A 24,021-nucleotide genomic window follows, 5' to 3' on the forward strand; every position below is an offset into this window, starting at 1 on the left:
GAGTCACTTTGCTGTACAGCAGAAATTGACAGAACATTATAAATCAACTATAATTTTAAAATTAAAAAAATAAGACAGTGTGTGTAGAGCTTCATACAGTACATCTGGTCATCGTCTTGGTATAAAAAGAGAAATGGCCTGAGTAAGAGTATACATATGGACCCCTGAGCAGTAATGAACATCTTATCTGGTTGGTCAGGGGCTTAGAAAGAGAAAATTTGAAGACCCATGGAAGAAGCACGTGAATGGACCTAAAGGAGTGGGAACAAAGGGTACGGCTTTTTCCATCACATGCCAATGCCCTCCAATGAACATCCAATGCAGAGGGGGCACTTGACAACCAAGTGGATAAGAAGACTCCTCCAGTAGAGGTCAGCCAACCTCTGTACTTGTCAGCCTCCATGCTTGCACAGTGTGCCCAGGAACAGAGTAGTTGTGCGGGCAGGATTGGAGGCTGTTCATTTATTCAATAAAACAACATGAGCAGAGTCCCTGTTACAGCTCATCGGGTTAAGAACCCAATATAGTGTCCATGAGGATGTGGGTTCAATCCCTGTCCTCGCTCAGTGGGTAAGGATCCAGTGTTGCTATGAGCTGCAGCATAGGTTGCAGATGCAGCTTGGATCCCACATGGCTGTGGCTGTGGCATAGGCCAGCAGCTGCAGCTGATTATATCCCAGCCTAGGAACTTCCATATGCCACGGGGGCAGCCCTAAAAAGAAAAAAGAAAAAACAACAATGACATATGCTCCTTCCTACCAAAGCTCATGTAGCTACTACTGCTGCTGAATGTCAATGCTAAGGCCTTGATTGCTACATCTCAGAAGGAAAACAATGAGTGATTTGGTGGCAAGATGATTATATCAACCTCCTTCCACTCTGCAGAGCCAGCAATTCTTTTTTTTTTTTTTTTGTCTTTTCTAGGGCCTTACCCAAGGCACATGGAGATTCTCAGGCTAGGGGTGGAACCAGAGCTGTAGCTGCCAGCCTACACTAGGGCCACAGCAATGCCAGATCCTTAACCCACTGAGCAAGGCCAGGGATCGGACCCAAAACCTCACAGTTCCTAGTCGGATTCATTAACCACTGAGCCATGATGGGAACTCCCATATGTATTACATTTTAATATATAAATATTCTACATATTGCTAGTATTGCCTGCCTATAAATACCTTAGCTGACACCACTATTAGTGGACTCATGGAAGGTTTAACTTTTCATCATGGAATCCTGACTAACATCACCTTAGACAAAGCAACTTGCTTTTTGGTGTGAAGTAGATGTGAGGTAGGTACATGATTAAAGGATCCACTAGAACTCTCCTAAACTTCATTATACAGAAGCTAGAGGCTTGATCAAATATTGGAATAGCCTCTGTATTCGTTTTCTCTGCTATGCCAGAAATAATTACAAATTTAGTAGCTTAAAACAATACATGTATTATTCCACAGTTCCTATGGGCCAGGAGTCCAGGCACAGCTTACATGGGTCTTCTGTAAGACTGAAATCAAGGTGTCAGCTAGGGCTGGGCTCTTATCCACTGGGCAACTCAACCAGAAAAGCATTTGTTTCCAAGCTTAATCAGTTGTTGCGTGAATTTGTTTCCTGCGGCTGTAGGACTCACAGCAGCTTGTTTCTCCAAAGCTGGCAAGAAGAGGAAGACACACACAGTGAGTCTGCTAGCAAGACTTACATGTTGCAACATAATCTCAGGGGTGACATCCCACTCCCAGAATTGAACCCAGATTCATTTTTAAAATGTCGATAGAGAAGTAAAAATTTAATGTTATTAAATATCAACCCTTAGCCCACATTTATTTAAGATTTTGTGTAATAAAATGACAACTATGCACAAAGCACTTCTGCTATATACATAGAAGATTTTAACTCAAGCAAACGGTACAATTGAGTTGTTAGCTGAATTAGCTGATTTTATTATGAGACATGATTTTTACTTAAAAGGAGTGACTAATGGAATTCCCTGGTGGCCTAGAGGTTAAGACTCCACTGTTGTCACTGCTGTGGCTCAGGTCACTCCTGTGGTGCGGTTCAATCCTTGGCCTGGGAATTTTTGTATTCAAAAAAAAAAAGAGTGACAACAAATAATCAAACTGTGGTTATTTAGACTTGCATATTTGGCAGATATTCTCAAAAATAAAGTTAGAGTCTATAACTCTCAAGAAAAACAACTGACAGTATCTGTTGCCAAATACAATACTTGAGTTTATAAGTTAAAATTTGAATTTCGGAAAATTTATATTTACTACCATGGGTTCAATAGCTTTCCAATAATTAAATACATTTCTGGGGAATTCCTGTTGTGGCACAGAGGAAGCAAATCTAACTAGTATCCATGAGGATACATGTTCATTCCCTAGCCTCGCTCAGTGGGTTAGGGATCCGGTGTTGCCATGAGCTGTGGTATCGGTCACAGACGCGGCTCAGATCTGCTGTTGCTGTGACTATGAGCTCTCATTCGACACCTAGCCTGGGAACTTCCATATGCTGCGGGTGCAGCCCTAAAAAGCAAAAACAACACAACAACAAAAAACATTTCTGACAACGATAGTAGTAATATGAGTGAATGTGATTTTTTTTTGATAATATATAATGAAATACGTCAACATTTGGAACCTCAGCATAACTAAATAAACCAGTATTTTTCAGTGATTTACAAAATTATGCGTGGCTAAAAGATTCATTTGAAGTGAAAGATAGACCAATGAATTTTAATATAGTAAGTACAAAAAGTTCAAAAATTTTATATTCCACATTGCAAGAAACTACCGCTTGTAAAGTTTTGGTATATTATAAAACAATTTGTTAAACTCCACAATTACTTGAAAAGGTTATTAAGATACTCTTCCCTTTTCTTTTCATAGGCTGTATATCTATGTGAAACTGGGTTTTTTTCATATACTTCAACCAGAACAATAAATTTGGAAGAGAATGATAACCAATCTGTCTTCTATTAAGTGTGCCTTTACTGTAGGGGTACCTTAGGCTTAATAAATAAATAAAGTGTGAGGCTTGCAGGGTCTCTACTGATAACCTGACTATTCAGTGAGGTCCCTCCTCTCTGTATGGATGAAACTTGAATGTTTCCTAGTGCCATGTGGGCTTTGGGACTGGTTCACCATATACTTCCCTGGCAGGTGTTCTTTGCCTAGCCTCCTAGAAAATTAACTTAAACATGTGCAGACCATTATTCAGCCAAAGACGAAAAGGGATTGCTCTGAAGATTTCTGGAGTTCCTTCTCTGCATATCTCTATCCTACACAACAGGGACTGGCAAACTTTTGTAAAGGGACAGACAGTAAATATTTTAGGATTTGCAGGCCACACATGGACTTTGACACATATATATTTTTTTTAATGGCCACTTCCTCGGTATACAGAAGTTTCCAGGCCAGGGATTGAATTCAAGCTGCAGCTGTGACCTATGCCACAGCTGCAGCAATGCCAGATCTTTTAACTCACTTCACCAGGCTGGGGATCTAACCTGCACCTTCTCAGTGACCCGAGCTGCTGCAGTAGGATTCTTAACCAACTGTGCCACAGAGGGAACGCCCACATATTCTTTTTTAAAACAACACTTTAAAAATGTGCAAATCATTCTTAGGTCCATACAAAAACAGGCTGTGTCTGGAACTGGCCCACAAACTATAGTTTACCAAACCCTGCTCTACAGTATTCTGACCTGCACACTCCAGATGCCTAGCCTTTCCAAATTCTAATCTTGGTCTCCTTAACTTCATGATATCATCATGTTCTGTTCAGGTTTCTCTCCCTGTGCTACCTGAAAATTGCCTCTGCTTAGGAAGCCAGGACAATGACAGGGTTTACCTCACCTGTGATCCTCTCTCCAGGATCACTATCCTATGCTGCCTATTGTCCTGATGTCTAAAACTTATTTATTCTGTTTATAATGGGAAATCGAGTTCCATACTAGATATTCCTTCATTGCCCTACGATATAACTTTGAGGTGGGTTTTGTTTTTTTTTTTTAAGTAACAGAAAGCTTAGGCTGATCTCTACATCTCTTGGTGTCCTGAAATGTCCACCTCATCACTTTTTTTATTTTTAAAAAAAGCCTAATTCAAAGCCTGCAGTTTGGAGTTCCCGTTGTGGCTCAGTGGTTAACGAATCCGACTAGGAACCAAGAAATGGCAAAAAAAAAAAGAAAAGTCTGCGGTTAGCTCTGGTTTTGACAAATTCCTAATAAAATCTGGTAATAGAGAGATTTCCTGCCGTGGCTCAGCAGAAACGAATCTGACTAGCATCCGTGAAGACTCAGGTTCAATCCCTGGCCTCATTCAGTGGGTTAAGGATCTGGTGTTGCCATGAGCTGTGGTGTAGGTTGCAGACACAGCTCAGATCTGGTGTTGCTGGGGCTGTGGTGTAGGCCAGGAGCTACAGCTCCAATTCAACTCCTAGCCTAGGAACCTCGATATGCCATGGGTGTAGCCCTAAAAAAAAAAAAAAAAAAAAACCTCCTTGGTGATTCCCTACTCTTCCTATCTCCCTTGCTTTGGAATATCTGACTTTCTTCGAGAGGCAGTCACTTAGAGATGTAGAGAAGGAAAAAGTTTAGAGAGTTTGGAAATCTTTGTCCTTGTTTTCTCATTACTACTCTGGCTACTTTTGACACAAGTGCTTAGTAGTTTGAGCCCTGGATGTCAATGGTTCATGTATACATAGATTCATTTTATGTTTTGGTTTATAATATCAATTTTCAAAGTAACTTTACCAAATTACACTTCCACCATCAGTGTATGAGTCTTTCTATAATCCCCATTCTTCTCAACAGTTGTTGCCACAGTTCTCATTTTTTTCCCATTCGGTAGGCATAAAATTATATCTTGTTATGGTTTTCATTTGCATTTCCCTGAAGTTGAGTGTATTTTCATATTTTACTTATCATTTGTGCCTTCTTCCTATAAAAAGTTTGTTCATAACATCTACCCTATTTTCCTTTATTGTTATTATTATATCATCATCAGCTGTGCCTGTGGAAGTTCCCAGGCCAGGGATCGAACTTGCACCACAGCAATGACCCAAGCCACAGCTGTGACAACGCCAGATCCTTAACCCACTGAGCTACCAGGGGACTCCAATATCTACCCAATTTTATATTTGAGCTGTTGTGGGGTTTGTTTTTTGTTTGTTTGTTTGTTTTTGTCTTTTTGCCTTTTCTAGGGCTGCTCCCATGGCACATGGAGGTTCCCAGGCTAGGGGCCCAATCAGAGCTGTAGCTGCTGGCCTACGCCAGAGCCACAGCAACTCGGGATCCGAGCAGTGTCTGCAACCTACACCACAGGTCATGGTCACGCCGGATCCTTAACCCACTGAGCAAGGCCAGGGATCAAACCTGCAACCTCATGGTTCCTAGTCAGATTCGTTAACCATTGTGCCACAACAGGAACTCCTATTTGAACTGTTTTTAAAGTATTTTTGTTTAGTTTTTTTATGTATACTAATCCTGTATTGGGAATGTGTGTTTCAAATATCATTTCACAAACATGGTATGTCTTTTCCCTTTGTTACATCTTTTGATTAACAAAAGTTCTTTGTTTTAATGCAGTCAGAAGTAGCAATCCAGGAGTTCCTGTTGTGGCTCAGTGGCTAGGAACCATGAGGTTGTGGGTTTGATCCCTGGCCTTGCTCAGTGGGTTAAGGATCCAGCGTGACCGTGACCTGTGGTGTAGGTTGCAGACACGGCTCAGATCCTGTGTTGCTGTGGCTGTGGTGTAGGCTGGTGGCTACAGCTTCAATTCAACCCCTAGCCTGAGAACCTCCATATGCCACGGCAGCGGCCCCAGAAATGGCAAAAAGACAAAAAAAAAAAAAAAAAGAAAAAGAAAAGAAAAGAAATAGCAATCTATCACTTACGTTTTTTTAAAAAAAGCCTTCCCCAACATGGGTTTTAAAGATATTGTCCTGTATCTTCTTCTAAAATGTTAAATTTTTGTTGTACCCTGGTGGTCTACCAGTTAAAGGACCTGGCATTGTCACTGTTGCAGCTCATGTCACTGCTGTGGCATGGATTCAGTCCCTGGCCTGGGAACCTAAGCATGCCAGGGGCACAGACAAAATAAATAAATAAACAAATAAATAAAGACATTAATTGCATAATGATAAACAAAATCCTAAATATGTTAGGATTCTAAGTGGGGCTAACAACAGATCTTCAAAATTTAGAGTGAGGGGAAAAGGACATTCTAACCACAGTTAGAATTTGGAAATTTTACGTCTTTCGTAATTGATACAAAAAGTATGGAGAGAACCAGAAAATATATATAAAATGTATCAAACCCTATCAATAAATTAGATCTGACATTTAGAGAAAACTCTATTCCAGAAACAACAGAACATACTTTTTTTGAGTGTACATGTAACATATACCAAGATAGAGCATATTATGGGCCATTAAAGAAATGGTAGCAAATTTAAAAGAACTAAAACTGTACAAAACATGTCTTCAGATTGTAACAGTATTAAACTAGAAACCAATAGTAGAAAAATATCTTGAAAATTGCCAAATGTTTGGAAAGATTTTAAAACTTTGATTTTGGACATCCAGAATGGCTGTGTGAGGGAACTCATTTGATTCTCTCTCTAGAGAAAAAGCTATTTAGCTGGTGGAAATTATTTAAAAAAAAAAAATTGGGAGTTCCCATCATGGCTCAGTGGAAATGAATCCAACCAGGAACCCTGAGGTTGCGGGTTCCATCCCTGGCCTCACTCAGTGGGTTAAGGATCGAGCATTGCCATGAGCTGTGCTGTAGGTCGCAGATGTGACTCGGATCTGGCGATGCTGTGGCTGTGACGTAGGCTGGCAGCTGTAGCTCCAATTAGACCCCTAGCCTGGGAACCTCCATATGCTGTGGGTGCAGCCCTAAAAATAAAAAAAAATAATAATTTTTAAAATTTAAAAAATTTTTAAAAAATCATTTAAATTCCCTGGAAATTGTCCTAAGGGTATAAAGAATTTGAGAAATATTTATGTAAGAAAATCTACATAATCTTGGTAAGAACCAAGAGTTCTTGGCAAGAGTCTGTGGCATTTGAGCCACGACCAACTGCCATCCCTAGCTTCATATTATGGAACTCTATTCTGGGCAAGTGACCAAGATGATGGGGTCTCCCTCTTCACCCCAGGAGAAGCAGAGAGCTGATGTCTTTCATTCTCCCAAGTTCTTCTGCAAAAGCTCTTTTCTAGCAGGCATGACCAAAAGGACTAGAACTTCCTTCCCTCACTTGGCCCCTACTCATAGAGCAGAAACTCTACCCTAAGCACAGCAGGCTAAGATTCCTAGGTCTTCAATTGCCCAATCCCAGCTCACTCACAGAGCAGAGCTTCCACGGGAGGGGCAAGTAAGATACTATGTCTCTCCCCATTGCCCACTTATAGAAGAGAGCTTCACTCCAGGAGAAGGCGGCTGCCATCCCCACCCCTACTCTGATGCAATAATACCAACATTCTGCCCAGGAAAATAGGCAGGCTGAAAGGAGAAGTGCTCTGCAATTCTGCTTAAAATAAGTGAATTTATTTGGAAAAGATGATGAAGAAATTCATGCCTAACGGAGTTTTTAAGAAGAGAGATCTTCCCAGTGAGCAACTAAGAGAGGGTCAGCAGCTCCATGATAGTAGCAGCAAAAAGTTAAATAACAGACTAACCAGAAGATTAACAGAGAAAATCAGAGAAAGAGGCAGCCAAGAGGAGTTCTCCTGGGATCATATTCGTCCCTAGGGGTCTAAAACACTGTGCAAGAGTTCCCATCATGGCTCAGTGGTTAACGAATCTGACTAGCATCCATGAAGACGCAGGTTCAATCCCTGGCCTTGCTCAGTGAGTTAAAGATCTGGCATTGCTGTGAGCTGTGGGATAGGTCACAGAGGCAGCCCAGATCCTGCCTTTCTGTGGTTGTGGCGTAGGCCAGCAGCTACAGCTCCAAGTCAACCCCTAGCCTGGGAACCTCCATAAGCCATGGATACAGCCCTAAAAAGCAAAAAATAAAAGTAAAACTAAAATTAAAAAAAAAAAAACACTATGCATGCACAACACAGGAAGAATAAGAGCATGAAGTAGAGCAGATTTAAATGCATTTCCCAAACCAAACACAGATCTACGAGCAAAGAGCAGAAACCTGTTGGTTCAACGGATTTAAGGACAACCTCTGACCAAACACTGACTGCACATTGAGTTTCTCTGACCCAAGGACAACTCCCAATAAGTGCAGATTAAAAGTAAAATCAAACTCATCCCTAATAGGCAGTACACATACTCATGGCAATGTCTTCTTAGGAGTTAATGGATAAGGAATTTCCAAGTTTTTAGTCCCTGATTGAATATGTGGGGGGAAAGGTAAATTTCCTAAATTATGAAAGCAGTCTCCAAGACACATACACATTTCCAATGATAAATAGCAAAAATAAAACTGACCAAAGGGGCTTATACCCAACCATCAGCCAATGAGGGTCTTATGCTGACCCAGGGGTTAACTCTAGGATGCCAGGCTAAACTATAAAAATAAGGGGAAGGGAGTTCCTGTTGTGGTTTAGTTGTAATGAAATTGTCTAGTATCCATGAGGACATGGGTTCAATCCCTGGTCTCACTCAGTGGGTTAAGGATCCAGTGAGCTGTGGTGTAGGTCACAGATGCTGCTCGGATCTCATGTTGCTATGGATGAGGCTGTGGCCAGCAGCTGCAGCTTCCATTCAACCCCTAAGCCTGGGAACTTCCATATGCCGTGTGGGTGCAGCCTTAAAAAGAAAAAAAAAAATCTCTCTTTGCCTGTTTAAGTCACTATCCCCTTCCTTTTAGTGTGCATTATGCATTAACTAGATCCCCTTAGAAGACATAGGAGTACCTACTTGCCAAAAGGAAAGCAATTTACTTCTGGCAGCAGGAGGTAGCTCCTTAGGAGGTAACATTCCTTTCTCAATTCTGTAAGGGGTCACAATAACCCACTACTCACCTTGTTGGACAATGTAAACTGTCAGTTATGTGACTTTGATGTATAAACCTTTGTCTCAAAAACTTACAAAACTGTGCCTTGACCTTGAACAGATGGAACAGTCCTCAGGACTTCTGAAAGACTATCCTCCTGGGTTGTCCTCAGGTTGGCTCAAATAAAATTTTCCAGTTCTTTCCTAGAAAATTTTCAACAAAAAAGGATACCGGAAAGTTTAACCAATACACAGGAAAAGAAGCAGGTAAGAGAAACTCTGAGAGGCCCTATGTGTTAGACATAATAGACAAAACTTCAAAATAGTTTTTTTAAATATGTTCAAAGAAGAAACACATGTCATCTAAGCTGAGACAGGGACACATATGGCAAAATTTAATACCCTTTCCTAATTTAAAAAAATCAGTAAATTAGAAATAGAAAAGAAAGAAACTTCCTCCATATGATGAAAGCCTAAGAAAAACCCACAATAGGAGTTCCTATTGTGACACAGCAGAAACAAACCCAACTAATATCCATGAGGATGCAGGTTCGATTCCTGGTGTCGCTCAGTGGGTTAAGGATTCAGCATTGCCATGAGCTGTGGTGTAGGTTGCAGATATGGCTCAGATCTGGCGTTGTTGTGTCTGTGACATAGGCTGGCAGCTGCAGCTCCAATTCGACCCTTAGCCTGGGAACTTCCATATGCCACAGGTGCAGCCCTAAAAAAGCAAAAGGAAGAAAGAAAGACCCACAATGAACATCATACTAATTGACCAAAAACTAAAGGCCTTTCCCTAAGATCAAGAATATGACAAGGATACCCACTTTCACCACTCTCTTCAATGTAGTATTGAAAGCTATAGCCAGCCAATTAGGCAAAATAAAGGCACTCAAATTGGAAAGGAAGAAGTAAAATTCTCTGTTCACCTGATATTATATAGAAAACCCTAGGAGTTCTCATCATGGCTCAGTGGAAACAAATCTGACTAGGAACCATGAAGTTGCGGGTTTAATCCCTGGCCTTGGCCAGTTAAGGATTTGGCATTGCTGTTAGCTGTGATGTAGGTCGCAGACTCGGCTTGGATCTGATGTTGCTCTGGCTGTGGTGTAGGCTGACAGCTGTAGCTCCAATTAGACCCCTAGCCTGGGAACCTCCATATGCCGCGACTGCAGCCCTAAAAAGACAAAAAAGACAAAAAAGAAAAAAGAAAAGAAAGAAAACCCTAAAGAGTCCACACAAAAAAATGGTAGAGATAATAAACAAATTGAGAGAAGTTGCAGGATACAAAATCAACATCCAAATATTTGTTGCATTTCTATACACTAACAGTGAACATCAAAAAGAAAATTAAGCAAAAAACTAACCAGAAATGAATGACAGACTCAAATGTCAAACCAAAAACTATAAAACTCCTAGAAAAGACTATAAGGGAAAACCTTTGTAATCTTGAAGTAGATAAATATATCCTAATAAGACACAAAAACAACTGATAGGGAAAAACTGATAAATTGGACTTTATCAAAATTTAAAAATTTTGCTCTTTGAAAACTACTATTAAAAGGATGAAAATTTAGGAGTTCCCATTGTGGCTCATCATCCATGAGGATGCAAGTTCGATCCCTGTCCCCACTTAGTGGGATAAGGATCCGGTATTGCCGTGAACTATGGTGTAGGTTGCAGATGTGGCTTGGATCCTGCATTGCTGTGGCTGTGGCATAGGCCAGCAGCTGCAGCTCTGATTCAACCCCTAGCCTGGGAACTTCCATGTGCCACGGGTATGGCCCTATAAGACAAAAAAAAAAAAAAAATTCAACAAGGGTGTCAGAAACATTCAGTGGAAAAAGGATGGTATTTTTCATAAATTAGGCTGTTAAGACTATATATCCACATGCAATAGAATGAAGTTAGACCTTACATCATATGCAAAAATTAACTCAAAATGGATCAAGGACCTCAACGTAAAAGCTGAAACTATAAAAACAGGAGAACATCTTCATGAGATTGGATTTGGTGATCATTTCTTGGATATGACTTCAAAAGCACAGATGCAAAAGAAAAAAATAGATAAACTGGACTTCATCAAAATGAGCAACTTTTGTGCTGCAAAGAACACTATCAGTCAAGTGCAAGATAATCCACAGAATGGAAGAAAATATTTACAAATCTTATATCTGATATGGGATTAATATCAGGAATACATAAAGAACCCCTACGATGCATCACCAAAACCCAAAAAACCCAAGTTCAAAAATTACAAAGAAACTGAACAGACATTTCTCCAAAGAAGATACACAAATGGCTAGTAAGCACATGAAAAGATACACAACATCACTAGTCATTAGGGAAATACAAATCAAAACCACAATAAGACACTACTTCACATTCATTATAATGATTAAAAATAAACAACCCAAAATCAACAACACCCAAAATAACAAATGTTGGTAAGGATGTGAAGAAACTGAAACCTTGTGCACTGTAGAGAGAAGAGAGGAAGGAAAGAGGGGAGAACATAGAGGCAAGCAGAAGGGAGGGAAGGAAAGGAAGAAACTGAGCTATATATATAGGCAGGATGCACAAAATGCATCATTTGTGGAAGATGTAATTGCCTTCTAAAATAAATTCAAGCAAACCAACTGAAAAATTAATAAAACTATAAGAGAATAAACTAAGAAGGCTAGGGGAAAAGATCAATATACAAAATCAATAATTTTCTATCCTGCAGCAATAATAAATTAGAAAATGTAACAGAAAAAAAAAAAGATATTCCATTGAAGACAGCCACACACATTTTTAGAAAAATACCTAGAAATTGGAACAAGACTCTCTGTACCATCTGCCCGGGTTCCTCTGACCTTTTCTTATCAGTCTCCTCCTCACTCACAGGACTTAACCCTACTGGCCTCCTTGATGTGCCTCACTAGCTCCTACCTCTGGCCTTTGCACTGGCTGTTCTCTCTGCCCCCGGATTTCCACATAGCCCATTTCTTCACCTCCTGGGTCTACACCAGGATCAGTAAACTTTTTCTGTAAAGGGTCAGACAGTAAAGATCTGCAGAACTGAGATTATGCAGGCATTATAACAAGAGAGAAAATGAATTTCTACAAAATGTTTATTGATGAAATTAAAAATATAATCAGAACTGAGGACTGCTTTTGTTTTGGTTTTGGTTTGGGGTAATACAGGTTTACAAAGAAGAATGGAATTCTTTTAAGGGAATAACATCTAGTGTCCCCTACATGGAATTGATTACAAATGCTCTTCTTCTATAAACACTATTCTCAGGAGTTCCCATTGTGGCTCAGCGGAAACAAAACTGACTAGTTTCCATGAGAATGCAGGTTCAATCCCTGGTCTCAATCAGTGGGTTAAGAATCTGGCATTGCCATGAGCTGTAGTGTAGGTCACAGACGCAGCCTGGGTTCCAAATTGCTGTGGCTGTGGTGCAGGCTGACAGCTGCAGCTCTGATTTGACCCCTAGCCTGGGAACTTCCATATGTCGCGGGTGTGACCCTGGAGAGGGGTACAATGAAACTATTTTCAGCTAAGATGTGGTAAGCCAGATCTGGTCTCTACTCAAATGTCACCCCCTCAGTGTACCATTTCTAGGACACCCTCTCAAAAAGTATGCTCCCTACTCTGTCCTCTTGATCCCCTTTGTCCTCTAATTTTCTCTGTAGCGCTTCTCACAATCTGAAATACTATATATTTTACTCACGTATATATGTGCCACCTTCCCCTTCCACATGTAAACTTTCTGTGGACAGGGTTTTTGTCTGTCTTGTCACTGATGATTCCTGGCACCTTGAACATACCTGGCACATAGTAGGCACTCAATAAACATGTGGTGAATGAATGAATGAATACACAGAATTCCAGTGAAGAGAGAATGAGTTAATACTGACAAGTACTCAGAGGATTGCCTGGCACATGCTGTGCTCAGTAAGCGTTAGTCACTGTTATTGTTTCTTTCAGGAGCGGCCCCAAGCAACCGGTAAGTGCAGGTCCCAAAGCAAACAAAATCTTCCAGACACCAGACACGTCCACCGCCTGCCTACCTGCCTGCTGCACCTCCTCTCCTGTCTCCCAGCTCCCCATTTCCTTGCCTCTGCCCCTCCGTTGGACCTGTGTCCAGCTCTGGCTGTCTTTGTCCCTCAGTTACAAACAGGGCTTCAGGACCAGTTCCCAGGGCTCCTCACCCCCCACAGTGCCTCCAGCAGAGTCCCCACTCACTACCAGAGATGCCTGGTTCCACTCTCCATTCTGTCCCCCACCCCACCCCTTCATTGCCGAAAGATTCTGGTTCCCCATGCCAAAGCCTAACTGTACCGCACTCAGCATCTCCTCCTCTGGAAAGCCTTTCTTGACATCCTTCCCCAACGGTGGGTGTCTCCAGAGTCACCTACGCTGACACTGTCATACTGCTAGGACATCTATGATGCCCCATTCTCCTGGGAAGTCCTTTGCCTACCTCCTCAATTCTGCCTCAGGAAGCCCAGGGCCAATCCTTGGCCTCTTACCTCCGGAGAGTCCCTCTCTCCTGCCCTGTGGAAATTACTTGTTCCTCGGGTCCATCTGCTCTCCCTCCCTGTCCCCTAACGCCACAAGAGCCCTGTCCTACAGTAGAGGAAATGAGAGGTGATAGGTTAAGCAGTTTGCCAGGAGCACACCATGAGGCAGGAGGAAAGCGGGACCCTGGGCAGGGCTGAGGAGGGGTGCTGGCAGTACTGGCCTGGGGTACACAACACTGCAGACAGACGGACAGATTTTTGTATGAGTCAGCATCTGAGCTGGGACTGAAAACCATACTCCTCCTCTCTGCCCAACTTCTCCACAAGGCGTCAGGGGCTCGCCCCGAGCCGGCTCCCACTCCCTGGCCCACTGCCAGCCGTCATCCCAGTGAGGTCAGCCACCGGCCCGCGATTTCGGGGAAATACCAGCTCCTTATTAAAAACAGGCGGTGGTCAGGCCCCTGCTGCTTTCCCAGTAGAAACTAGGGTGTCTGTTCCAAGAGGAACAAGAAAGGGCAGGGCCTAGTCAGGGCCAAAGCGGGAGCCTGAGAGGCAGTACCTGGTGGAGGGTCCAGGGAACTGGGGGTGAGGTGGAGGTGGGATCTGAGGTTTTGGCGAGGGCGGCCTGGGAGGGGACCGCCTCCCAGAGGAACACTGGGCCAGGACCTGGAAAGCGCGCGGAGCAGACAGGGTAGCCTTCGCGGCAGCTCAAACCAGCTCCGAACTAGAGCAAGCGGGCACAACCCCAAGAGAACTGGCGGGTGTGCTAAGCCCCGCCCCTTCCGGGGGCAGCCCTCACCCACCGCCCGCGACCATAGCGGTCCTCGCGCCAGCACCTCTCGAGGCCGCTGACCCCTGCAGGGGGCGCCAGAGGGCCGTCCTCTGCGCTCCGAGGTCCGGCCGCCGGGCATCTGGAGCGCGTTAGGCTTGGGCGGCCGGCGGCAGCGTGAGCTCATCCCGGCCGGCCCACTGCGGTTTCCAGGCGCGGTGGAGAGAGCAGAACACAGAAGCGCCGCGCCGCGGGTCTCGGGGGAGCGCGGCGGGAGCAGGACTCCTCCCGGGATGTGGGTGTGAGCCGGGAGGCGGCAGCAGTGTGTGTGTCACTGGCGAGTCGCCGAAGGAGGGCGGGCCCTGGGAGCCGGCCGCCAGCGTGCGTCTCTGTGTGTCACCCTGTCGTGGCTTGTGAGGGTGCGTGTGTCCCCGTGGGGGAATCCTTGTGTATGGTGAGTTATGAGTAGCATACATCCCAGCACATACTCCACGTTTTTCAGAAAAGAAGGCTGAATGCATGTGAGGGAGAGGGCCAGCTGGGTGATACAAGGCTGAGACTCCTGGATCCCCCTCCCTCAACCTGTGTCTGTGAGTGTGTGTGCGCGAGCGTGGCCGGCCGGCCCATCGTGTCCCGGTGTCCGGGTCAGTGCCGGGGATGGTGGGGAGGGCGGGGGGGGGGGGTGGAATCTCCCTTCCCTCCCCCAGGAAACACTCTTTCTGGTCACTGCCCCACCCCCATCTCAGCTGGCCCTCAGCATGCTCTTCCTTCAGGAGGCAGGGAGAGACTCTGTCACACTAGGGTCCTGGCTAACAGTGGCACACACCTGAGTACAGACCTGCACATGAAGCACACACTGGCATGCAAATAAGAGACACCCTCCTGTTGGTGGCACTCCAAGTTGGGAGAGCCAACAGACAAGTTGCAAAGGTTTTGGAGAGGCCTCTTGGTGAGATGCCCCAGCCCATGCATCTTAGGGGCTCCAGCTTCCTGAAATGGGCCCCTGAGTGTATTGCGCAGGATGTAAAGGACCTTGGGATCCTGGGATTCCCAGGGCCAGGAGTCAGGGTGAGGACACTGTGGGCAACACCAAACACAGTGTGGGGAGCTGGAGTACCTCTGAGCATCCAAGACTCCCCCAACCCATCAGGCTGTTCCCTACTTTGGGCCCTCACCTTAGGGACCTACCATCCTAGCTTTGGGTAGTCATAGCCCCAGCTGTTCTGGAGACCTCAGGGAGGTGGCCCAGCACCTGCCAGCCTTCCTGGCTGGGCTTGAAACATCCTCCTCCCCTCACACCACAGCTGGCTGTGGGCAGAGGCTCTGAGACAAGGACCTTGCCTACAGGATGGGGCCAGGAGTCTGTCACCCTCCTCACCAGCTATTGCTCCTGGGACCCAAAGCACACATCTGCAGGGGACTGGTGATGCTGGGGCTTGCTAAGAGCTCGGGCCTCTGTAACTCCATTGTGTTCCCACCTGTGAAACAGAGAGAACACTCTGCCCTGGCTAGGCCCCTGCGAGGAGTGTAAACTCTAAAGGGAGGTGCATGTACTGTAACCACAAGGTTCCTCAGCTCCCAAGACACTGGAGCAAGCTGGGTGAAAGATTTTTTTTAACTGGAATGACTCTGGTTTGCATAACCAGAGCCTACAAATTACTTAGCAAAACATGTTTGCTTTTTAATTAACATGTGCTTGAAAAACAATGGATTTAATTAAAGAGGGTAGGGGAGAGAAGGGCTGGTGGGGAAGAATATTTCAAGCTCTGAGGACTGGGCCAGACTTCTTAAAAATAAAATGGGAGGCTTGCCGCAAGCCGGCCAAGGCTGGGAGTTCAGGATCCTTGGGGAGCCCCAGGAACATCCCTACCTGACTCCACCCCTCTATAGCTCCTTAGCTAAGAATTTACCCTTTTTGCTGACAGTTTAATTACTCACTTACCCACTGTTCCTTGGGCCCCTCTGGGAAGGAGTGGCTTTTTTAGAAAGCAGGCTTGGGGAGGGGATGAATGGGGATCCACCAGACAGAGGGAACAGCATGAGTGAGGACCCAAGAGTGTAGGCCTTGTTGGGGAGACATTAAATTTACTAGGGAGGGAGAGAGAGGAGGTGGGGGGAGGTGACCCATAAAAAAGCCAGATCCCCCAGACTGGTGGACTGGAGAGGTAGAGATGGAACCAGAGTCCGTGAGGGGTAAGGGGTTGTACTGTGCTGGGCCCAAGAACATAGGGGTGGAAGGGGGTGAGGCCACAGGGAATAGCGGGATTGGCAGAGGAAGGCAAAGGGCTGTGGAGCTGGGAAACAGAAGGTGGCCCTGGGGCCTGGGGCATTGGGGGTCAGATGCTGATGGACTCTGTGAATTTGACCAATCCAGCAGGGGGTAGTGTTGACCCCACCATCCTGCTGGCAAGAAACACTTCACCTACGTGGTAAGTACTCAGTAAATGCTTGAAGAAGGGTGAGGATCAGGAGATGATCCATCCAAATCAGCCACACTTCCTCCCCTTTCTGACCTTTTGGGGCCAGCACTAGGGTGCAGCCTGGGATCAGAGGTAAGGGGTGGGGAGTGGGACAGGATGCTCACCCCTTCGCCCGTGCAGACAAAGCAAGACTGAAAGGAAGCTTCTGGGGAGTGAGAGCACCCCCAGGGGTCAGGTTAGGTGACCTCAAACCCTCAGCTCCCAGTGTCCCACCCAGGACCCTGTTTCTCATTAGGGGCCTTCTAGCCTTCCCAGCCAGCACCCCCACATGAAACGTGCCTCCTTGTACTTAATTCATTATGTGCAGAGTAGGAGGTCCAGCAGGCGGGAGTTGTTTTTTCCCCTGAGCTCAGACATTCCTTGCTTTATTATTCTCCACATTTCAAAGCAACTGTCACCTCCCCCCACCACCCCCAGCCCAAAGCTCAGAGTCCAGAAGGGGCCTCTCCAGGGCTCAGAATACCAGAGGTTCCCACACCTCCAGCCCAGCACAGGAGGGAAACTGAGACTCAGAGAAGAAGCCCTAGGGCAACCTGCAGGGACCTCCCACTCCCGTATCACTACCTTCCTCGTCCGGATTTACCCTCTCCAGGCCACCTTCCACACAGGTGACCTCAGGACTCTCTACAATACAGAGCCAGCCCTTCCCTCCCTGCTTCTGGATCAGGTGCACTGGGATAGTCCTCAGGGCCCTAACAAACGGAGCCCCAACTGCATCAGCAGCCTGACAGAGGGCAAGGCCCATCCTGGAGCAAAGTGTCAACCTAGAAAATAGCAGGGCTGGGGTCAGCCTAGTGAATCACAGAGGGATGAGGTCAGGGAAAAAATAGTTCTAAGGGCCTGATTTCTTAGAACTAGAGAGGCCTGGCCAGATTTCTGTCTTATGTCGGCCGAGCTGCCTCCACAGGGAGTGAGCTCCCTGTTGCTGGGGATGTTCAAGCAAGCAGCAGCTCTTCAGACTTGCCCTGGAAAAGATGTTGGTGCAGGTGTCTGAGGCCCCTTCCTGCCTGACTTTGAGGTCAGAGTCAGGCTGGCAGGCACAGTACCTGCTCCAGATGAATGGAATTAGAGGTCCCTCTCTGCTCACGCAGGTCTGAAAACACAGACCATGGCACAAGGACAGGAGACCTGGGAGCTGCGCTAGGGTCAGAGTAGAACCCAGCCAAGCCACTTCCTTGTTAGTTCCCTACAAGCTCTCGGCACCTGGTGATGTGCTGGGGGCACAGTAGATGTGCCATCACTGTGTACTGATGAGTTAAATGGGCTCTGACCTCAGCCCTAGAGTTAGGGGAGGAAGGTAGTCTGCAGGAGCTGGGGCCTCCCTTTAGAAGAGGGACTCCGACCACCCAGGAAACTGAGACAGGAGCCCAAGTGGAGCAGGCAACCTAGGGGTGCAGGGCACTGATTTTTCATGGTCACTTGACACTCTGTAACCATTTTGCCCCTGCTCACCCTATAGCCAGGCCTGTCCGCCCTGTGTACAAGGCCTGATGGCTAGATCCTCAGGTGCCCAGAACGGTAGGAGTGGCACTGTGATGTGGCCCTGGAGCCACAGCAAGCCTGCCCATACCTCCAGCTCTACTCTCCAGGTCAACCCCAGGGACCCTCTTACTATAATGAATGCCCCCCTCTAGGTGATGGACTACATAGAACCTGAGCTCCTGAGAGGGATCAGCTTGCTACTGTCTGGCCCAAACTGTCTCCAGCTAGAGCTGTGAGATCTGGGTGTGTTGGGGGCTCCCAGCTCAGGCCACGCAGAGGGATCCCTTGGTGCTCTTGCGATGTGCCCAGCTTCCCTTCTTATCTCTCAGCCCCAAACACCGTTTCTCTTCTTGAACTAGAAGCTAATAAGCATTCGCCTTCCTGCCACAGCAGCCATTGTCCTACTCTCTGTGCTACAACCAGGGACGAGAGGTCACTGCCACTGGCTTCCCATCTTCAGCTGAAGTCTGTACAGTCATCCAGTGATCTGGGGACACCTGGAATCTCAGGATCCCAGATACTGCAATGAAGGAAATGGGGGCATCTTCGCCCATGTGCCCTCAAGCCCCAGCCCCAACCTCACCAGTGCCTGTTGTTTCAAGGGCTTATCTGCATTGTCTTTGACAAGCCTCCATTCACCACTCTATCCTAACTGGCAGGGCCAGGCCTCTGTTAGTCATCACAGTAGAGAACAGTTGGCACCTGATTCAAATGAGCCTTGAGCCTGAAAGGACCTGCCCCATTCAAGGGTCTCTATCCAGGGATTTGGGGAGATTTTTACCACAACAAACTGAGATTTCCTCTAAACTTAAAAATTAACTTGCAAGGTCTAATTTTGCCAAGTAAAGACATGAAAAACAACAGCCACCAGCTACTACCACCATTGTCTCATAAACAAAATAATATTCTTAAGGCCAAAAAAAAAAAAAAAAAAAGTAGGCAGGATGCAATCTCCTAAGAAAAACAGGGAGGCCTGAAAGATGCATAAACTGAGCTTCAAGCAAAATGCACAACATGGGCCTTTTTTTTCTCACATGACAACTTTCTTGGATATTGCCATACTGCCACAAGTTGAGCCCTAGGGCCTGGGGACAGCCATGTGCTTCCAATCTCTAGCAGAGCAAGAATCCCTTCTGCAGCCTTCCTGACTGGAATTGGTTCCTCTGTGCTTGCACACCACTTGGGACAGGGTGCTCACTCCCTCTCCCAGTTAGCTCAGGAGCTGGGGATGGCATTCTAGAGCATCTTTAAGTGACTTCCAAGCCTACCATGAGAGAGGGAAAGAGTGAGATGGATGAGATGCTAAGGGGAGGGAAGATAGGCCTCCAAACACAGGGCACAGGGCTGGTGGGGAAAAGTGGGGGTATTCAGCTGGACCAAAGTATAAAAATCAGGAAGTTGGCCAAGACCTGAGACTCCTCAGGGAGCACTGTCTACCCCATCTCTGGAGTTTCAGAGTCTTCTACTGCCTCACCCCATCCCCCAGCCCTCCAGAAAAGCTCTGACACACCTATTGTCATTCTCACCAAGGCCTCAGTGGATGTGTGAGGTAGCCTGACACACAGGCCAGAGAAGAGAAAAGATTGGAAGAAAATGGTGGAACTTCGGGCATCCGCAGCCAGGCTGGGGAGGAGTGGCAGGGAGGGGCCACTGCCAGCCCTGACCTTCCAGGCCCTTCCCCATTCAAGAGGCCCTGGGCCCTGGCTGCTGACATTGGAGGGGCCTGTGGGGCGGGCGACCCTGGGGAGCCTCATGTACACACACACACACTCCACATTCCAGCTGTGCTCTGTCAGCATTTGGGCAAACCAGGATTGTGTGGCTTTGGGAGGGCGGGAACAAATAACCCCCAAACTTGGGTGAGGGCGGCCCTGGGGCTGCTTGGAAGGGGCTTGAGAGAACCCCAGGGAAGCTTTTCTGTGTTGGGTCACTGGCTTCAAGGTCCGGGGTTCTCCTGCTGTTCCCTGAGGTGCCTGGGTTCCTGGGGTGTGGCTGGCCCTGTACACAGGCAGGCTCATCCTTGCCCTCTCCTCTAAACCTCCTCACCACTCAAGGCCTCAGAATGACAGACAAGGACTCCAGCCTGGCACCTCCAAGCACCACTTATACAGCATGAGGGCTGCCTCTCACACCACCGTCCAATTTCTGTTGCCCCTCCCCCTCCCCCCAGCTCATCTCCATTGCTTGGGCCCTTTTACTCTACCCCTGCTCTCTCTTTAGGTCTTTATCAGCCTTCTATCAGTCCCTCTACAGCTGAGTGCTCTGAGCCCTGGAGTCCAGTGTCTCATAGCCACAGTCTCATATCTTTCCTCCTGTGACTTGGTAAGAGTTTCCTCTAATACGGGATTTCTTTATGACCCTGTCTGACTTCCTTCTACCTCAGCCTGAAGTCCTGGCCTTCTTGGCCCCCCACTCGGTGCTATCTAATCCATGTCCCAGTGGTGACCCCAGGGTCCTTGAAGATGGCGTCTGGAGAGAAGATGCAGGCTGTGGCAGGCTGCCAAGAGCTCCACGGAGTGATGCAAAGACATAGGGCAGAGGAGGGGCAGTTGGTTCTGGGGTCCTGAGGCTGAACTCTGCCTCTGGCCCCCAGTCCCCTGGCTGCCCTACTCACCCTGCTGTTCATCCTGGGCCAGGACTAGAGAGGTGAATATTCCTGCCACCTTGGAGAGACCTCAGAGATGAAGTCTCAGGTCAGATGGGGGAAGCAAGGCAGAGAGACCCCATAATGGAATCTAGCCTTACAGGGCACAAGAACCTGGCACCTGAAGCATGGAGAGGACAAGGCTGAAATGAAGGCAAACCCCTTGCCACCCCCATCCCTTTCCACTGGCCACAGGGTCAGAGGATGGACCACCCTGCTTGAGGGGGGAGCTGGGACCAGTGTTTATGCAACTGTGGGGAGGCCACAGCCTGGCTGACAGTGCTGCCCGCCCAACACAAGCGCTGACACACTCAGACATGCCCACAGACACAGACACACACACAGAGGTCAACATACCTACAAATGCACAGACGAATGGACACCTGCATTCACAGGTATACATACATGGGTGCTCACACACGCACAGACATGAAGACACAAGCACACTTGTGGACATATGCATGCACACACAGAAACACAGAGAAATGCACACACATCTTACCCAGCCAAGGTAGGTGGGAGGCTGCTGAGGGAGGAGAAGCCTCACCCCCTGCAGCTGACTTCCACCCTAAAGCCCCCTCCACTATGACACTCGCACCCACAACCAGTGATCTGAGCCTATACATGGTCAGCACTACCACATGTAACAGGCAAAATGCCCCAGGGTGGCACTGTGGCCATGACTGGGACAGAGACACATTCTAAGTGGAGTAGAGCCCCAACAAGTGGGATCAAACAACCCCACTCAGAGCTCAGTAGACACCACAGCCCCAGCGCTTCCCCACCAGCCACTCCCAGCCCTTCCACTCTCAGTCCACACTGAAGACTGGTGGGTGGGGGCTGCAGAGTGTCTGGAGGGATGTATGGGATACTCCCTTCCACTGCTAGGCCAAGCCAAGAGGGATGGTAGCTCCTGGGAAGTAGGGGAAACTGCAAGAAGGAGAATGTGTTTGGGGAGGGCTGGGGGCAGTGCAGGACCATTCTAGAAAACAGAAGAGGGGCAGGCTTTCTTGAGAAAGGAGGATGCATATTCCCTGGGGTCCCCGACACATGGAAACATGGAGGTAGGACCACTTCTTGCCTGGAGATGGCTGAGAACAGGTGTGATCCCTGCCTGCACAGGGTGGGCATTCCTGAAAAGAAAAAGGTGGGACCACTCTACATGGCCCCTGGAGGCTCGGAAAGGGGAACTCAGCTGTTCCTGGACTTGGTGTCCAAGAGCAAGGTGGCTAAGGCAGACAGAAGTGGGGGTCTTCCCTGAAGTATACTGGCCAGTCAGGCTCCCTGCCCTGATTGGGGCCAGAGGGGCTAGCCAGAGTTGAGCAAAGTCCCTCATGCACATGGAGACACCCCCAGTAGCAGAGGCCACTACAGCAAGGCTACTAGTCCCCCCGGGTCCACCAGCCAGCCAGACTATGCACTATGAAAGGGCAGACCACAGACCTTCAACCCCCACCCCTGCACCAGATCTGGGGCTGGAGTAGACCATGTTTCAATAAGGAAAGGAAGCAGAAAGCCTCAAAATATGTCCAAGATGTTGCTGAGAGTGTTTTCAAAAACGACCTGGGATCTGAACTCTTCTCATCATTTACACTGGGCCAAGCACGCATTTTCTTCTCTCTCCTGGACCCTCCTACCTGGGCTCCCTGCTTCTGCTCATGTCCTCCAGTCTATTCTCTACACAGTAGCTAGAGCGATGCTGATAAAACATCTCCCTGGGAGCTCCCGCTGTGGTGCAATGGGATCAGCCATATCTTGGGAGCACTGGGTCGCAGATTTGATTCTGGCCCAGCACAGTGGGTTAAGGATCCAGCATTGCCACAGCTGCGGCTCAGATCTGATCTCTGGCCTGGGAGCTCCATATGCTGTAGGGAGGCAAAAAATGGAAAGAAAAAAAATCTCCCCAGAGCACACACCAAAGCCCTTCCTATGGCCCAAGTTCCCTCCATCACATCCTATATCCTCCCCACCACCCTCTGCTCCCACCTCAGATCTTCATGCCCTCTGCCAGAATGTCTTCCCACCAATGCCCTTATGGCTCCCGGGAGAGATGCTGAAGTGGTGCCTCACACGAGGCCCTGCCCCAACTAACAAAGTAGGACCTTAGATAAATAGTCTGGTTTCCTCATCCCCTCTGTGGGACCACACCTCCATCTCCCAGAGGTCTCCTGGAGGTGCCCACAGTGGCTTCTGCTCCCATGTGCCCCAGGAACTCCCTTCCCTGCCTAGCTGCTCTCCCAAGCTCCCTGGGGTCACCTGATCTGCACAAGCTCTCAAGCCTGCCCTCACATACCCGCACGCGCTCCCATCCAAATGCTGCCCTGACCTCCTCGGTCCTCCTGGCCTGCAGGCTGTTTCCTATCCTGTGTAGCCTGCTCCTGGCTCTGGGCCCTTTATCTCCTCCATACCTCCTATCTCTAGGGTCCTGAGCCTCTGTCCAAGACATTGCTCTTTCTCCGCATCAAACCAGAATGGACCACCACCTCCAAGAAGCTTCCCCTCCCCATCCCTACTAGGCTCTGAGAGAAGGGGAGGGCCTGGCCCCAGAGCAGGACGTGGCCATGGGGCAGGCGTTTGCAGGGGTGCATGCATCTCCTCTTGTTATTTGCAGGGGTTGTGCACTTTTCTGCCTAGAAGCCAAGGGCTGAGGAATCACTAGCGGTCCCCAGATGCTGTCCCTCCAGCCTAGAGCCACACCACAGGCAGAGAGCCACGGCTTCTCATCAGAGTCAGGCAGGCGTCTAAGGCCTCTTCAGCTCTGACCATCTGGGGACAAAGTTAGCCTCTCCCCTACCACCCATTCCCAGTGTGACTCAAGCAAGGCCATTCTCTGCTCTGAGCCTGTTTCCCTGCCTGTAACATGAGTGGCTCTGGGCCAATGCCCTGCAGTTCCCTGATTGCTGGCAATGGAGTGAGACAGCCTGGACGGTGCTCTAGGGTTCCCCGTGGCACCCTTGTGTCAGAGGCCAGAGCACAGCCATGATCTCCAGAAGGAAGGTGGGGCAAGAGCAAGGGAGAGGCACCCAGTCCTCTTCCAGCTCACCCCTGCTCCTACCCCAGTGTCCTGGTGGGCAGGCTGGGAGGGTTTGGCACACCAGGGGGCACAGATTTGATGGGGTGAGCACAGAGGCAAGATTTCACGATTTCCCTCGTTTCGTCCAGGGCTCAACATGTGTG

At 47.7% G+C, this 24,021-nt stretch overlaps 1 protein-coding gene across 7 annotated transcripts in view; it reads right to left on the reverse strand.

Moving 5' to 3' along the window:
- The window catches only part of LOC125123105 (acrosin-like), a 32,588-nt gene extending 17,817 nt beyond the window's left edge, over positions 1 to 14,771 (reverse strand). Inside the window, exons 1-3 of one of the 7 annotated variants that reach the window (XR_007133981.1) lie at positions 14,029 to 14,319; positions 9,051 to 9,158; positions 1,485 to 1,644 (exon numbers count right to left, since the gene is read on the reverse strand). Coding sequence is in view for 2 of the 7 variants with exons in the window: in XM_047772331.1 (XP_047628287.1) it covers positions 14,029 to 14,425 (397 nt within the window). In the remaining 5 variants the exon portion in view is untranslated. Of the gene's footprint in view, positions 1 to 1,484; positions 1,645 to 9,050; positions 9,159 to 14,028 lie in introns of all 7 variants that reach the window. The other 6 variants (XR_007133982.1, XR_007133979.1, XR_007133980.1 and 3 more) reach the window with 6 other exon arrangements.
- Positions 14,772 to 24,021: the final 9,250 nt, after the last annotated feature.

The sequence above is a fragment of the Phacochoerus africanus genome, chromosome 1 (genome assembly GCF_016906955.1).
Source record: "Phacochoerus africanus isolate WHEZ1 chromosome 1, ROS_Pafr_v1, whole genome shotgun sequence".
NCBI lineage: Eukaryota > Metazoa > Chordata > Mammalia > Artiodactyla > Suidae > Phacochoerus > Phacochoerus africanus.